General features: G+C 38.7%; 1 protein-coding gene and 1 long non-coding RNA gene across 8 annotated transcripts in view; both read left to right on the forward strand.

Moving 5' to 3' along the window:
• LOC122077237 (protein OVEREXPRESSOR OF CATIONIC PEROXIDASE 3-like) overlaps positions 1 to 14,764 on the forward strand; it is a 29,014-nt gene extending 14,250 nt beyond the window's left edge. For 2 of the 7 annotated variants that reach the window (XM_042643114.1, XM_042643117.1), the window contains exons 2-5: positions 4,481 to 4,822; positions 10,931 to 11,239; positions 12,435 to 12,553; positions 12,750 to 13,091. In XM_042643114.1, the coding sequence (XP_042499048.1) occupies positions 4,481 to 4,822; positions 10,931 to 11,239; positions 12,435 to 12,553; positions 12,750 to 12,993 (1,014 nt within the window). In that variant the 3' untranslated portion in view covers positions 12,994 to 13,091. Of the gene's footprint in view, positions 1 to 4,480; positions 4,823 to 10,930; positions 11,240 to 12,434; positions 12,661 to 12,749; positions 13,092 to 14,615 lie in introns of those variants that run through there. The other 5 variants (XM_042643119.1, XM_042643116.1, XM_042643115.1 and 2 more) reach the window with 5 other exon arrangements.
• Positions 4,829 to 9,399, forward strand: LOC122077239. Its single transcript, XR_006139748.1, has 2 exons — positions 4,829 to 8,133; positions 8,498 to 9,399. It is a non-coding gene; the product is annotated as an uncharacterized LOC122077239 (long non-coding RNA).
• Positions 14,765 to 15,340: the final 576 nt, after the last annotated feature.

Genomic DNA, 15,340 nt, shown 5'->3' on the forward strand with positions numbered 1-15,340 from the left:
CATTCTCTCTCTCCCTATAGGTGTTGTGTGTGTGGGGGGGGGGTAGCTGTAGTAGTACTGTTGTTGTCTCAATAGCTTAAAGGGTAGAAGACTGGAGTAGGCCTAGAATAGGTTTTCATATGACCATGTGTCATTAACTGTCGGCAGCTCTCTCTCTCTACAATAATTTCTGGCAGAAAAAATGAGAGACAAGAGTATTTGTTTCTGGGTTTCTTTTCATTTGGGTCTGTTAATAAATGATTGTGGGAAGAAGTTGAAATTGAAGGTCTTCCTTCAGTCTGGCTTTTGAAACATCTCCACTCATTTGGGATCCCCTGCTTGTTCCACAATGTTAACAAAAGGAGAAATGTTTTTCTAAATCATGCAATGACTAGTATAGGAGACAAAAAAAAATATTGTCTGATTCTGACAGTATGATCTTAAAAATGGGGACAAGAATGCCTCCAGAATGGATGAAAAGATCGCCAAATATTAGCTAAATCCAGTGGTTGGATTGGCAGATGATGAATGCCTCCATAATCTTCAGAATTTAGTAACTTCTAAGGTCTACCAATCCAAAGGGCAGATGAAGAACAAACCTTTGTAGATGATGTGTCTAGTCAAGGGAGATGAATCCTGGAATATCTCAAAGATCTAATGGTTGGATAAAAAATAAATAAATAAATAAAATAACCAGTTTTCAGGTGCAGGAGAACACCACAAAAAAGAAGGTGCACCAATGAGGTAGTATGACAGGAAACCACGGTGCTGCAGGGTGTTAATCTCCACCACAACAATGTATCAAACAGAAGATAAACATTTCACCAGAATAGAAAAGAAACTCAGGGGAAAAAGAATTGCTGCCCACAGATTTCTAATGCAGAATACAAAACAAAAAAATAATTAAACAAAATTAATCCAGACTCATAAACTTCATGTGTATGGAAATCCACAGTAGCAGAGAAGTACTTGTGCAGAGAAAGAAAAAATCATTCCAAATAAAAAAAAAATAGAAGTAACATAGGTGAGGGTAATCAATAATGGTTTAAATCACTTACCTGTAGATGTTCCCCTTACTAATCTTCGAGATACGGCTTCGATTCACTCTGATCTGTAGAAGTCGAAACACAGCAGCAAAAATGGCTTAAAAAAAAACCCTACCTACAGATATCGACAGCTTTCTACAAAATTAGAATAGAAAAATGCTGACTCAGAACCTTCACTAACCTAAAACATAAACCTGTAACAAGAATCACGAGTTTCTATTGAAATTGGAAGAAGATTTTGCCTACTGAATAGAGAAGAGATCGTTGGCTTAAGTTGAAGCGATGTTAGGGGTCATGAGCTTTTCCTTAGTGTGCCAAATTTCGTGATGGAAGCTCGATCGACCTTGCCTCTATTGTATAGTTCTCTTTTCTTCCTTTACAACTCACTTGTGGTACGATTTGCAGCTCCCTGCGACGAATCTTGGCAGATGAGAAGACATGACGGAGGTTCATGGGTGCTCCAGTCGTCTTCACGAGGGTGAAAATCAGTGGAATCGCTGCTCTGGGAGGTGCAGCTTTGCGGAGTGGTATGATGGAGGAGATTGTGTTCACAACAGAGGGAATGGGGCACCGTCGACTGTCGAAGGAAAATGTCGGGTTTTGTGGTTAAAATGGCCCTCATTTCTGTTTCAAGAAACGGCTAAACAAGTTCAACAGTTTCGTCATTTCTGTTTCTTGAACCATAAATAACTATAAATTCTTATTTATGTTTCAAAAAACAACAAAAACGGAACAGGTTTATCAAATGCTTTTTGTTCCGTTTCTACCGTTTCTGTGTTTCTGTCGTTTCTTGACACAGAAACGGTAGAAACGCATTTTTGGAAACGTTATCAAACAGGCCCCTAGTGGACCACCTACCCGAGCTCCACAAGTCACACAAGATAAGGGTAAGGCCCCTATGGTTGTGGGGGAGACACTGGGATCGAAGTGTTATCATTGTGATGGTATGGGACACTATGCCAAATTCTGTCCTAAGCGTGGAAGGGCCAACTCCATCATCACCACCATTGAATCTAAATTGGATATGCAGGTTTGTGAGCCCCAAGATGATGATTGGGCTATGAATGCCGTTGAAGGGAGGGTGAGTATGAGGCTGAATATGCATATGAAGACGAAGATTCACACATTGACATTAATATGGTTGCAAAAATTCTGATAGCGGAAGCAAATGATGAAGATTGGGGGATATATAATATCTTCTATACATTGATGACTAGTGGACCTTACATGGCTCAAGTGATTGTGGACAGCGGTAGTTGTATGACCGTTGTTTCTTAAGCATTTGTGATTGGGGGACAGTTCAAGACCGAACCCCATCCACAGCCATACAGGGTGTCACTACTTGACAACATCACTATAGATGTAAATCAGCGTTGCTGGGTGTCTTTGAAGAATTCAGGATATGAAGAGAATGTGTGGTGTGATGTGACCCTATGGTGCTAACCAATGTGTTGTTGCTTGGAAGGCCTTGGATTTGTGACAACAATGTTTTGGTAGGTGGAACCAAGAACCAGTGCTTCTTTGATCACAATGGTAAGCGCCTTACATCGAATCCACTCAACATACCTCAAGTCAAGGCTAAGTTGAGGGATGCCCAAGTAAGAAAACATGTTTTGAAGTCCCTTGAGAAGACCCCTCCTAAAGAGGCTACTACAACAAAGAAGCAACCAAATAAGGCAAGTACAAGCAAAGGACAGCTGACCGACAAGAAGTTGCTAGTTCTACCACATAGGGAATTCATGGCTGCAAGTGAAGAAACCGGACTGATATTGGTACTTGTGACAAAGGAGGTTGAGTTAGTGAAGGAAGTGGCACATCCTAAGCCTATAAAGGACTTGCTAGTTGATTTTTCAGATTTGTTGCCCGATGAGCTACCACCTATGAGAGACATACAACATTCTATTTCTTGTTGACTATATACTTGAGAACATTTTCAGAGCGGAGGACTTTAATTTACGCACCAAGTTGAGTCTTTATATCATTATAAAATTGTTTAAAAGTAGATGGAAACTTTGGTCGATCCTTTAAAAAATATATCTTATTCATTGAAAAGTGATTAAAAAAAAATCTACTAATTGACTCGTGAGTTCATGACAAGACACGGACCCCAAACATTAGAATGAACTAAGGAAAATAAGGGAGGACTCCTAGAGACATCTTGAGGAGGGAACCAAGCTCGCATGCCTCACACATAAGATGAGAGATATGCTTGCTACTGAGAACCATAGTGAAGTTTGGGAAGAGAAAGTAATGACACTGAAGAGAAGATAAACTAGAAGCGAGAGAAGCAAAGGAGGAGTGATGTCATCCAGGTAATAGAGGCCTTCCTCCTCTCGCCATCCACCAATCATCTTCTTTGTTTGGAGATCCTGAAAAACACAGCAGGTAGGGTAAAATGTTATTGAACAATTAAGAGATTTAGTCAGCTGTCTAATAGACATAAGACTTAAGGGTAAGCTAGGAACATGAAGAAAGGATTGCAACATAGGAAGATAAGACTAGGTACCGCAACCAAAGGCAGATACTTGAGTAGATGAGCCATTATATTAGTTTTCTGAAGTGAACAAAGTACATGGGACTTACCAGTTATATACTTATATGGGAAGTGGCACCAGAGGCAATGACTCATGGTGTAATGGAAGAAGAGGCCAGATGTGCCAATACTTGAATGAGCAATGGTAGCAGTAGATGTAGAGGCAAATGTCTCAATCTGTTGAATTAAGTATGTGGTTGAAAACTTCCATGTAATACTTCTTTGCTTGTAATTTATGCAAGGAGACTTTAGTTCATCTTCATATACTCAAGAAATAAGGCCTCATATAGAGGTATAACAGTGTAGGAGCTTAAAGCACTTTCAAACCAGCAGGAAGTAGGGACTGATTAACAGATTCAGAGCTTGAATACGATGTGAGAGTATGCTGAATCTGTAAACCAGTACCTGCAAAAGAGAAAGAGAACAAAGAAGAAGAAAAAGTAGAAGATGGAGAGCGCGATTGAGATGAGAGTGAGAAGGAAAGCTCGAACTCAATAGTCTGACTGAATCTATTGTGTACTAGTGATGTTACTATATAATAGCAAGTATTGTGTCTCAGTAGGAATCCTACTAAGTCCAATTACAATGAGGAAACACAACTAGAAAAGCAAATAATGGCTAAAGACCTAATCCAGTTACAATTACAACTTAAACACTATCGCATGGTACCACACTGACCACGATCTGTATGCTTTAACACTCCTTGTTTATGGAGACCATGTATGGATGGCGTAGCCAATTTTGTTACCATTATATTAAATGTCTGATTAGGTTTATTTTTGAAGCTTCTTGGTATCTCTAAATCCTTGGATTCTATATTTTAAAATTTACATTAGACCTTAGCCAAGTGCTTTTGATTATCTGAGATATTTGTCTGTTTTAGTATTCAAAATACATAACTCGTTCACTTTGTCACTTCCAGCAGTGTTTGACTCAAAGTGATGATCTGGAGGAGGATGATTTGGATGTTGATCCTATCGAGGCTCTTTTTCGTCAGTTGGAAGATGATCTTAAAAAAGACAACCCATCTATGGGGGATACTGATGATGAGATAAGTGAGGAAGACCTAGCTAGGCTTGAACGTGAACTGGAAGAGGCACTTGGTGAAGATGATGAATTATCAAGGATGCTTGACTTGGCTGAGGACCAAACAACAGGTGATGAAGATGTTGAAGAGGAAGAGGAGGAAAGACCATTGCAGCTTAAAAATTGGCAGCTTCGACGATTGGCTTCTGCTTTAAAGATTGGTCGCCGTAAAACTAGTGTAAGCCCTCATTTGTGTTGATCTGTTTCCAAATGTGGTGATCTAGTGAAGCTTGTTTGCTTGGCACATTCATATACACCGAATTGTCTAGGGTTTTAGGGCATCTGTGAATGTCTACCTACCGGATGGAGTTACTCATGCCTGGGGTTGGGGGCCAAATTTTGGAGGCTTTTCTCCTCCAAGCTTCCTTTTAGACCAAAGTTTGACTCCACGAGATCATTCTAATAATATGTTATGTCATGTAGTTTTGAGCAGCAAAACATTCCCATTTTATTCCAAGATGGAGTTGTAGGCTTTGAAGCCTGGTTTGTAAGAAGGTTCTTTGCCAGGTGAATGGCTGATTTTGAAAATCCAGAATTTCTGGCTAATAGAGAATAATCAGGGTTAAATACTTATATCCAGAACTTTTGTAGGCTCAACTGGCTGCTGCATATATCCTTGTAAGGAGTGATTTGGTTTATACATGAGCAGACACGTGATTTATAAGTAATTATGCTATTTTCTATGATGACCAAAATACCCCTTACAAGGTGGTATCTAGCATCCTCCATGTCGTTATTGGGTCTGTAGAGGCCTCTATGTTGATGCGTATCAAACAAGAGAAAGAAAAATGGGTGTCTTTTTGGTTTTTGCCACATGGGTTGAAGATTTTTAGGATGAATTTGACCACAGGGAAGGAGGCTAGGTGGCAAAAATGGGAGTTGTTTTGCCACATGGTGAGAGTTTTTTAGGATGAATTCGACCACATGGAAGAAGTATTGATGGTAATAATGTGGATCACTTTTGAGCGACCGACATGTCCCTGTAAAACTTAAGGGAAAATTCTGTAGGATATATGTACACTCGGCTATGATATGGGGCCGAATGTGGGGTAGTTAAGAAACAACATATTGATAAGTTATTTGTCGCGGAGATGAGAATGTTAAGATGGGTGTGCGGGAAAACTGTGAAGGATAAGGTAAAGAGTGAAAGCATTAGAGCGGATTCTGGACTCGCCTTAATCCATGATAAAATTTCGGAAAGTCGTTTGAGATGGTATGGCCGTGTTCAATAGAGGACATCAGATGCACCAGTAAGGTGAAGTGATCTGATCCAAATAGAAGGATGTTCAACCTGCCAATGATTACAAAATTTAGATGGTCGATGATGAATGAGCCACCAACGTGGGAACATAGAAAATCAATTTAATGCAGTGTGTGCATGGTAAACGATGATACTACACATGATGCAGTAACACTTGTGTTGGCTTGAACCAGATTGGAGGCCCAGTTATAGAACTGGGTCCAAGTTTGGGTTTTGGGACCAGTAGAACATTTAGGCTTTAATTTGGGAATAATAGTGTAATCTTTTTATTTTGGGGGAGATAGCTATGTAGTTGTTTCAAGCTTTCCTATATTTTGTTTTAATTCCTAGATTGAATTAGTTTCCATTTTTGATGAAGTCTTTCTTATTAATATAGATATAATAAACACAATTTGTAGTTGATTGAATATGGAATATTGAGTGTCGTTGAGTGTGCCTGTGTTTCTGTGCCTCCCCTCTTATCTCTTCCCTGCGTTTCAGAACTTCCTATCGCCAGGTTGTTCTTCATCCCAACTTCTTTCCTTGTTTCTCCTTCGTCTTTGCTTTTAATATTTTTTTAGTATTGCTACCCTGTCCTGGCATGACCTTGGGTCCAGCAAAGAGTGCATCAATCTCTCTCGATTCTTCACTAATGAGATTCAAAACCCTGGGGTTTGAATCATACCCTCAAGGTGGTCCTACATGGAATTACCTGCTGGATATCAAACTAGAATCAAGATTTATACACTGAAACTCTCGCCTGGAATAGTTTCAGGAGTATCTTTTATTTATTTATACTTTCAGATATCTGATTGATCTGCCTGTTAGTTGAGTTTGAGAAAGTTTTGTGTTACCTACCTAACTCCAAAGTTCCCAATTGATTGGGTTGCAGTGCTTGAGTTCCATTGATCACACTTGAGAAGGGTTGCCGCTGGTTCTTTCTCTACCATTTAACCCCACTCGCAGAAACTTTTTTCTGCTCTCATCTCCAACCTCTGGTCCTCTTATTGGCTGAAATCAATGGATCTTAGGGTTAGCTATCAATCCTTAAACCTTCAACTTGTTTGGAGTTGTGTGTGAAGAGGAGTATTCATCGCAAGCTGATGCAGTTCAAGGAAGCAGACTACTGTTCACGTGTTACTGTTCACATGATACTATTCATGTGGTACTGGTCACATGAACAGTGATACTGTTCATAAATGGCCATCATTGTATGCTTCAGTTTTAGGAATATGGACAGCTGGCATTCTTAAGAGATGCTGCCAAAATTCTCTAGGATATTATATCTTAGTTTCTATTTTCAGTGGTTACTATTTTCTTGTATTGCTATTGAATAATTAGCTAGAGTTTCTATTTTGATGTTAGTTACTATTTTTTAGTTAGCTTGGCAGCAAAGTATTGTCCCCTCGTTATTGGGAATTGTTAATTTTGTAATGATGATTTGAAGATTATAAATAAAGAGGATGGACTCCTTCTGCCCACTATTTTGGTTGAGGCAAATGCTTTTTGAGTATGGTGAGCTGTGGTGAATCAGCCACGTCCATTGGTGGTGAAACCATGGGGGGAGGGTAGTGATGCCCAACCACAAGCGTAGGTGGTGATACCTACGGTCATATCCCTTTTCTCTTTTTCCATTAAAGCATCTGTCGATCTTTGATGGGACCCTTGGAGGTGATCTCATATTCTGCCAGTGGTTTAAACTTGCTTTTATTCTGTTATTACTGTGGTCACAATCCCCTTTGTTAACCCTTTCTAATCTGTCAGATTTACTCTTAGTTTTAGCACCCTACGATTTCTAGCGAAGGCCATATTCTGTCTCAGATTTCAGTCCTGTTTTCTAGATATCCAACCGTCAGATGAGCCTCCTGTTTTGAGGGCTTATTATTCCATATAGCACTTTCCTTCAACCTAACTTTGAGTCCCATCAATTTTTGGATATGGAGTTATTCATCTATGTTCTGTCTCTTACTTTCTAATTCTGTTCTAATGAGTTTTCTGCAGATCAGTCCGTTGAATCAGCCCCATCTGTGGAGCATATAACCAGGAGGATTCTCACTCCATTTTACCTGGTTTCAAGCCACACCTGAGTGCCGGTTATCAAGTTATTAGAATTTGTATATTATGTTCTGTTTACGCTACTGTTCTGGTCACTGTGATTCTGTCCTGTGGTTTTGTTGTCGATTAATCTGTCCTACAGGTTAGCGTACTCCATCACAAGCCTGCCTCCACTGCTGGTTCAGAATTGGGAGGTAGAAAACAGCCCCCTTTTTTATGATATAATATATAGTGTCTATTTCTGTTTTTGCCCTCACCTTTTATCCCTTTTTGTCTTGCTTCCAAGTTTACCCCTGCTTAGTAAATCCTAAATCCCTTTGTCCCTTTTTTCTTAACTTCCCAAGTAGCCTATTGAAAAGTTCTGGTTAATTACCGGAAGCCACTCTCATTATATGTTGTCTTATTTAGGCACTAAGGTGGGCCCACAACAATAAAAAATGGGGATTTTTAAACTCGGGATTATATCAATTGCTATCAGAGCAAACCTGGCCATGACACCTTATATTATCAAGACCAGAGTATGTTTGCCCTACTGAAAAATTGCTATTTTCTTCGTAGATGAAGGGCAAAGGGACTATTTCATCTTGCAGTCCATGGTTGAGATGTTATCAAAGCCCAATGAGATCATCATCAGTCTGAGGATGATTCCCTTGTCCAATTCTCCATTTTACAATATTGTGATGGTGCTTATTGTGAGGTGTTTGATTCTTCCAAGTGCATTATCAAAGCTGGTCACCAATGGTTAGAAGCACGAAAGTGTGTAGTTGATCGTGATAGCAACATGTGCTTCCTAAAGCCTATACATCTACATCATACATTTATTTTAAAAGGGCTGGTTGATCAAGTATGCTCGGAGCCCTAGGATGTGGCACCAACAATGCAACCATAGGAAGAGCCGGAGGGCTCAACCCAAGAGGAAGACTGCTTTGATGTGGGACAATAATTAATGGTAAAGGGCGACAAGATGGTTATTGTGGGTGAGGCGATAATAAACTTTACTGCAACAACAGGTGTTCATATTGAGTTTGTTATTACCCACATATTTTAAGACGGATGCAACATCGAAGCTCCATATTTTGGATTCAGTTCAAGTTGCAAGCAAGGAGTAGCAAGCTCCCGTTAGAGTGTCTTTATTTCTGCCATTCCACAAAACTTGAGGAACAATTTTTCTCAACACTGGGGGAATTTATGCAGTGATGCTTGCGTGGGCCAGCTCAAAACCTATTGGAGGCCAAACAAAGAACTGGGTCGAAGTTGGGTTTTGGGTCCAGTAGAATATGTAGGCTTTAATTTAGGAATTATATTGTAATATTTCTATCTTTTGGAAGAAAGCTATGTAGTTGTTTTTGGTTTCCTATTTTATTACTACCTAGATTGAGTTAGTTTCCATTTTTTGTTGAAGTCTTTCTTCTTTATATAGATGTAACCAATGCAATTAATAGTTGATTGAATATGGAATATTGAGTTTCTTTGAGTGTGCCGGTGTTTGTGTGCCCTCACCTATCTCTCTTCCCTCTCTCCCATTTCTTCCCTGTGCTTCAGAACCTTATATTGCAGTGGTGTCCTTCATCCCATCTTCCTTGTTTCTCCTTCGTCCTTGCTTTTAATCTTTGTTCTGTTATCGTTACCCTGTCTCCTTCTGACCTTGGGTCCATCAAAGGGAGCGTCGATCTCTCTCTTGTCTTGATTTTACTGATCAAATTTAAATCCTGGAGTTTGAATCATACCCTCAAAAGTGGTCCTACATGGAAGTAACCTGCTGGAAATCGCACTTGAATCAAGAGCTCTACACTAAAACTCTAAAGTCCTGAACTTCTGCCTGGAACAGTTTCAGGATTTTCTTTTTTTATTTTTTATTTTCATAGCTCTAATCGATCTGCTTATTATTTTGGTTTGAAAGTGTGTGTTATTTACTTGCCGAACTCCAAAGTTCCAAACCGATTGGGTTTGCAGTGCTTGAGTTCCATCGATCACACTTGAGAAGGGTTGCCGCTGGTTCTTTCTCTACTTCCTAACCTCACTTGCAGAAACTTTCTCTGCTGTCATCTCCAACCTCTGGACCTCTTATTGGATGAAATCAATAGGTCTAAGGATTAGCTATCAACCCTTAAAGACTCAATTTGTTTGGAGTTGTGTGTGAAGAGGAGTATGCATCGCAACTCACAAGCCTTCCTTCTGCTACTGGTTCAGAGTTGGGAGGTTAGAAGACAACCTTTCCCCCTTTTACAATATAATATATAGTGTCTATTTACCTTTTTGCCCATCGCCTTTGATCTTTACTCACTTTTATGTTTTATCCCTGTTTTTTATTTTGCTTCCAAGGTTACCCCTGCTTAAGAAATCCTAAATCCCGTTGTCCCTTTCCTTTCGCTTGCCAAGTAACTCCTTGAAAGTTCTGGTTAATCACCAGATTACCACTCTCATTACATATTGTCCTATTTAGCCACTTGGGTGGGCCCAGCCCATAGTGATCACAAATGCCCGGGATCGCATCAATGTTTCTCTTGAATGGTGGAAAATATGTACCCTTTTAACTCCTTCAGAATCAGTGATCAAAAATATCACTTACTAAAAACCTTTTCTCTGTTCTTGCACAATCATAATAAAGCAACAGGTTTTGTGTGTGGTAACAGTCTGAGTTAAGAACTTGTTAAATAATGTACTGTATGGATGGTGCTGAGTGAGCATACATGGAAGACAGTTTTTTAGCCCCATCGGCTTGTGCATTATCTTCATGTGCTTGCTGGAGTAATTACTTAATGGCACATCAGTTTGTGCATTCTCATTCCATGCTATGGTAATTACTAAAGGCTTGGTTTTTCCTTCATATATGGTCTTCTATTCATAGTAGGCCAGGTACCCATTCTCTTTGCATGCTATGGTAATTATTAAAGGCATGGTTTTTCCTTCATATATGGTCTTCCATTCATAGTATGCCAGGTGCCTGTTCTATCTTCAGTAATCTATATCAGAAAGCTTCTATTCTTGCAGATTAAAAGTCTTGCGGCTGAGCTTTGTCTTGATAGGGCAGTGGTCCTTGAATTGCTTCGTGATCCCCCTCCTAACCTCGTATTGATGTCTGCTGCTTTACCTGATAAAGTTGAAACAGCAATTTCAGAGCCTGAAACTAAAAGCACAGAGCCTTCTAGTGTAGAAGAGAAGCTTGATGTTGTAAAGCCTGAGACCAAGGTGAGAGAACCAGTACATGTAATGCAAAGTAGATGGTCCACTCAAAAGAGACTGAAGAAAGTGCATGTTGAAACCTTTGAAAAAGTTTATAGACGCACAAAACGTCCATCTGTGAGTAAATTTTTTATTTCTTTGTCTGCGGGTAAGTTTTTCCTTTTATGTTGGTATGCAATGTGTTGGCAGAGCAAATATGCCGAGTCAAAATAACATCAGATAATTTTTTTTTTTTTGGGGGGGGGGTGGGGCGGGGGAAGAGGAAACCAATATTGTTCTTTGTGGAATCATTGCTTGTTGCTAAGAAATTATTCGGGTATAATAGTAGTCATGACTCATAAGTCTGCCGATGAACAATACAGAAATTCATGTTGGATATTTAATATCCAGAAAGTCATAACAGATCTGTAAGAATTAGAAATCCATTTAAAATACTTTAAACTGGTATTAAAATGGGTATATGGAAATTGCATGTGAGCATGTTTTGTATTGTGTTCTTTGACTCAAAACATCAAATGGTCACTGATATGTTCGGTCTTTGTATTCTTGACCATTTTGATGGTTACTGTTCCAGTGAGTTAATGAGTTAAAATTATAAGTTATACTACCATAGTTTTTAACCCCCTTCCTAGTTCAGTTTTTGGCATCATAAATATACTGAGAAGTTCTACTTTATTTTTATCTATCAATTTAAGTTCAACCATTGCTATAGACAAGAAATGTTTATTTCCTTTTCCAATATTTTCATGTAATAGTGTAGTTTTACTGATGGATTTTCTGTGTCTGCCTGTTTTCTGCTCAAGTATGAGTTCTTATTAGTTATTGCCTATATTCTGTATTATTATACACTATGACAACACTCATAATTGGACATTAAAGTTCAGTAGACCCTTTCCCGTTTACCTTGCCTGAATATGATACAGAGGGGCCAAAGCCCCCAACTCGAGAACAGAAGTAGATGCTTCTCTGCTCACTCTCCCATCTTTTGGAATTGCAAGTTGCGATGGTGGGGTTGGTCTGTCTTGGCCATCCATTTTAGTCTTTCATATATTCTGACCTACCTAGGTTACCCACCCATCTGATGGCATATTTGTGGGCATAAAGGCCAAAAAAAAAATTATTTTATTTTGTCTATAATTGCATGCATTACCATGATTGTGTGGATGCTATTTTATTTATTTATTTTTTTAATTTCACTGAGGGTACATTCATGTAATGTGGCTGTTATTCAATCAATACTGTTATTCTAGACATGTATTAGCTGTATAGGAATCCTTTGGTCCTTACAACTTGCCCAAAAATGACCATGCAGAACACAATGATTAGCAGCATAGTTCATGTGACTAACTTGCCTCGCAAAAGAGTGCTGAAATGGTTTGAAGACAAGCGTACAGAAGAAGGGGTCCCTGATCACCACCTCCCATATCAACGGTCTGCTCCTGAAACTGTCTTTAGCAATAAAATTGATCTGTAAAAGCTGGTTTAGATGTATTTGAATCTGATTTCCTGTTTATATTCTATAGAGCATTTTGTATTCATCCTTTGCTTCGCCCAATCTATTGCTGCTTTGACACTTCCAGGAGTAGATTCTAGCACTTCATAGGGATTAACTTTCATCTGCCTTCAGGTCACAAATTCAGTGTCATAAAATGCAGTTCAACTTAACAGTGTCAGCATCCAGACTACCTGGACATGGAATATCTCCATCTCGTCTTCATCTACTTCCATGTACCATATTATTGGAGCTGATTCAGGAGCCTTCAGATTATCCAATTGTAGATTCCCTGGTCTATGTGAATCCATACTTCACTGACCCACTTTGTTGCAGCCTTGGAAAATTTTCCTTTCATTTTTTCACAATACAAAGGTAGCTAGCTCTCTTTCTGCTACTTGGTGGAGAAAGTTGAAATATGAAAGTAGTTGATATAGTAACTTTGTTGACCTCTTTTCAGTAATCATGTTTGGAAAAGACCCAGTCCTTTACCTCTGACCTCAAAACTCTAAAGTAGCTACCTAATCTCTAAATGGTAGAGGGAATGCCATGTTGCTTGTTTTATCCTTGCGTAGTGAAAAACCCACATTGACATCATGACTGATGATAATCTTTTAGACTTGAATTTGACTTTGCTTAGGTTGGGTGGGAGGCAATAGTTGTTGTGGATGGGCTCCCAAGGGGCTGGCAAATGCAATTTGTTGATTGGGTAATTTAAATAATGGGACTGCAAAATGAAATCTCCATATGTATATTTAAGATTTGTAATCTTCTTTTATTGGTCTTTGGTCTTTTGGTCTTTGGTCTTTGGTCTTATTCCCAAAAATTTTTTAAGTCGAAAAATATAAATTTTCAAAATAATTTGAAAGTGATATTGTGTTATTATTATAGAACTTGTCAATATCTTTGTACATCATTCTACACAAAATGACAGATTTATCCTCATTGAAAAAAAAATATAATACTAAAAGGACAAAGTAAAAATGACAAAGCGGGAGTGTCACAAATTATTTATCACTTGGACGAGTGTCAATAAGGAAATCCTTTTAAAAATATAATTGTCTATGAGGCTGATTATAATTCAAACATTAATGCATGCTCCACCAAGTGGAAAATATTCGAGCATTAAGTCAATTACGACTCTGAATACTATAGATTTTTTTTTAAGTGCGTAATGGTCCGTATCGACTGGGGTTAATCCATATCAGTGTAACGGCTCCTGGTAAGGGTAAAACTGTCTAAAAAAATCATTTATTTTAACGTGGGAAACTGTTCGATATGGTCGATCTATATCGGATACCGATATTTAAAACTATGCTCCCAATCTTACATGACCAGTTCCAAACTTCCCCCCAAGTCAATGATTGGTTTGGGGGAGTGGTACCAAACTACAAATGATCTGAGATCAAAATTTCATTGTCCACCAAATGTGCCATTGTTGGTCCACTAATGTGTTCTTTGCTAATTCTCTCTCCTCCCATGGGACCCATGATGTTAAAAGCCCAGATGGTCTTAAAAATAAAAATAAAAATAAAAATTAAATTTGTATATAGATTCACTATTTCTATCGAATCCACGTAGTCAACACCATTTAGTTGGAATAAAGTTATGATTATCATTTTTCTCTTTTGATTGACTGATATTACTCAGTAATCTTGGTAATTATCATGTTCTTATCCTCATCCAGCTAAGATGGGTTTTTGAATCAGTCAGTCACTGATGACTATATCAGAACCTGCATTGGAGAAATTAATAATTAATAAACAGTTAAATTAGGTGCTTAGGGATAACTTCTAGTATATAATAAAGTCATAATTACATCATTAGGTATAAGAAACTTTATTATTATATTTGTGGGCAACATCACACATGCCCACTGCCCCTCCTTCCCCTCTTTTCTTCTCTTCCTCTCTACATATATATATATATATATATATATATAGATTAGTTCTCTGAATAAGGAGCATATATATGGTTTGATTCTCTCATAATTCACAACAGAAATCTATAGATCATATCACAGGGTTAGAGAGGAGAGTGGTTGTGGGCATGGCTGGTCTGCAAAGGTCTACAATATCATTTAGGAGGCAAGGTTCATCAGGGTTGGTATGGGATGACAAAGTTTTGTCAGGGGACTTAGATGAGATGAAGCAGAAAGAAGAAGGAACAGAAGAAGTAAGGGAATTGAGAACAAGCAAAAGTGTAAGGGCAAGCAGGACAAGAGTGGATCATCAATCGGGTGCAATGAAATTGGAGCGTAGCCAATCGGAGGGCGGCCGCCGGCGACGACGTGAGCACCGGACTGAAAGGGTGGTGGTACCTGTCACAGACCCACCTTCTCCTAAGGTATCATTTTGTGGCTTTTGTGCTGTCTTCAAAAAGCCAGAGATTCATAATAATAATAATCAACCTTCACTAGGTAAGCGCGAGTCCTAGTAGTATATAGTACTTGTTAGGTGTTATATTGATCTTGGCCTCTTTCCTTTTTCTGGGTTTTCCATTTCATATATACAGATAGACCAAGTCACTTCCATCTCTAAGTTTCTGAATGAGATGAGATGAAAGACAGGTCTGGCATATAGACATACCATTACCACCATCTTCTTCTTGCTTCTCTCTCTCTCTCTCTCTCTTAGTTTCTTTCTAGACATGGTTTTGTAGTTTTGTTGGATACTTTTGCTTGTAATGCTTGTGCATATGGTGTGTCTTTGTTTGTTTGGGTCCTG

This window comes from Macadamia integrifolia, chromosome 4, assembly GCF_013358625.1.
Source record: "Macadamia integrifolia cultivar HAES 741 chromosome 4, SCU_Mint_v3, whole genome shotgun sequence".
Classification (NCBI taxonomy): Eukaryota; Viridiplantae; Streptophyta; class Magnoliopsida; order Proteales; family Proteaceae; genus Macadamia; species Macadamia integrifolia.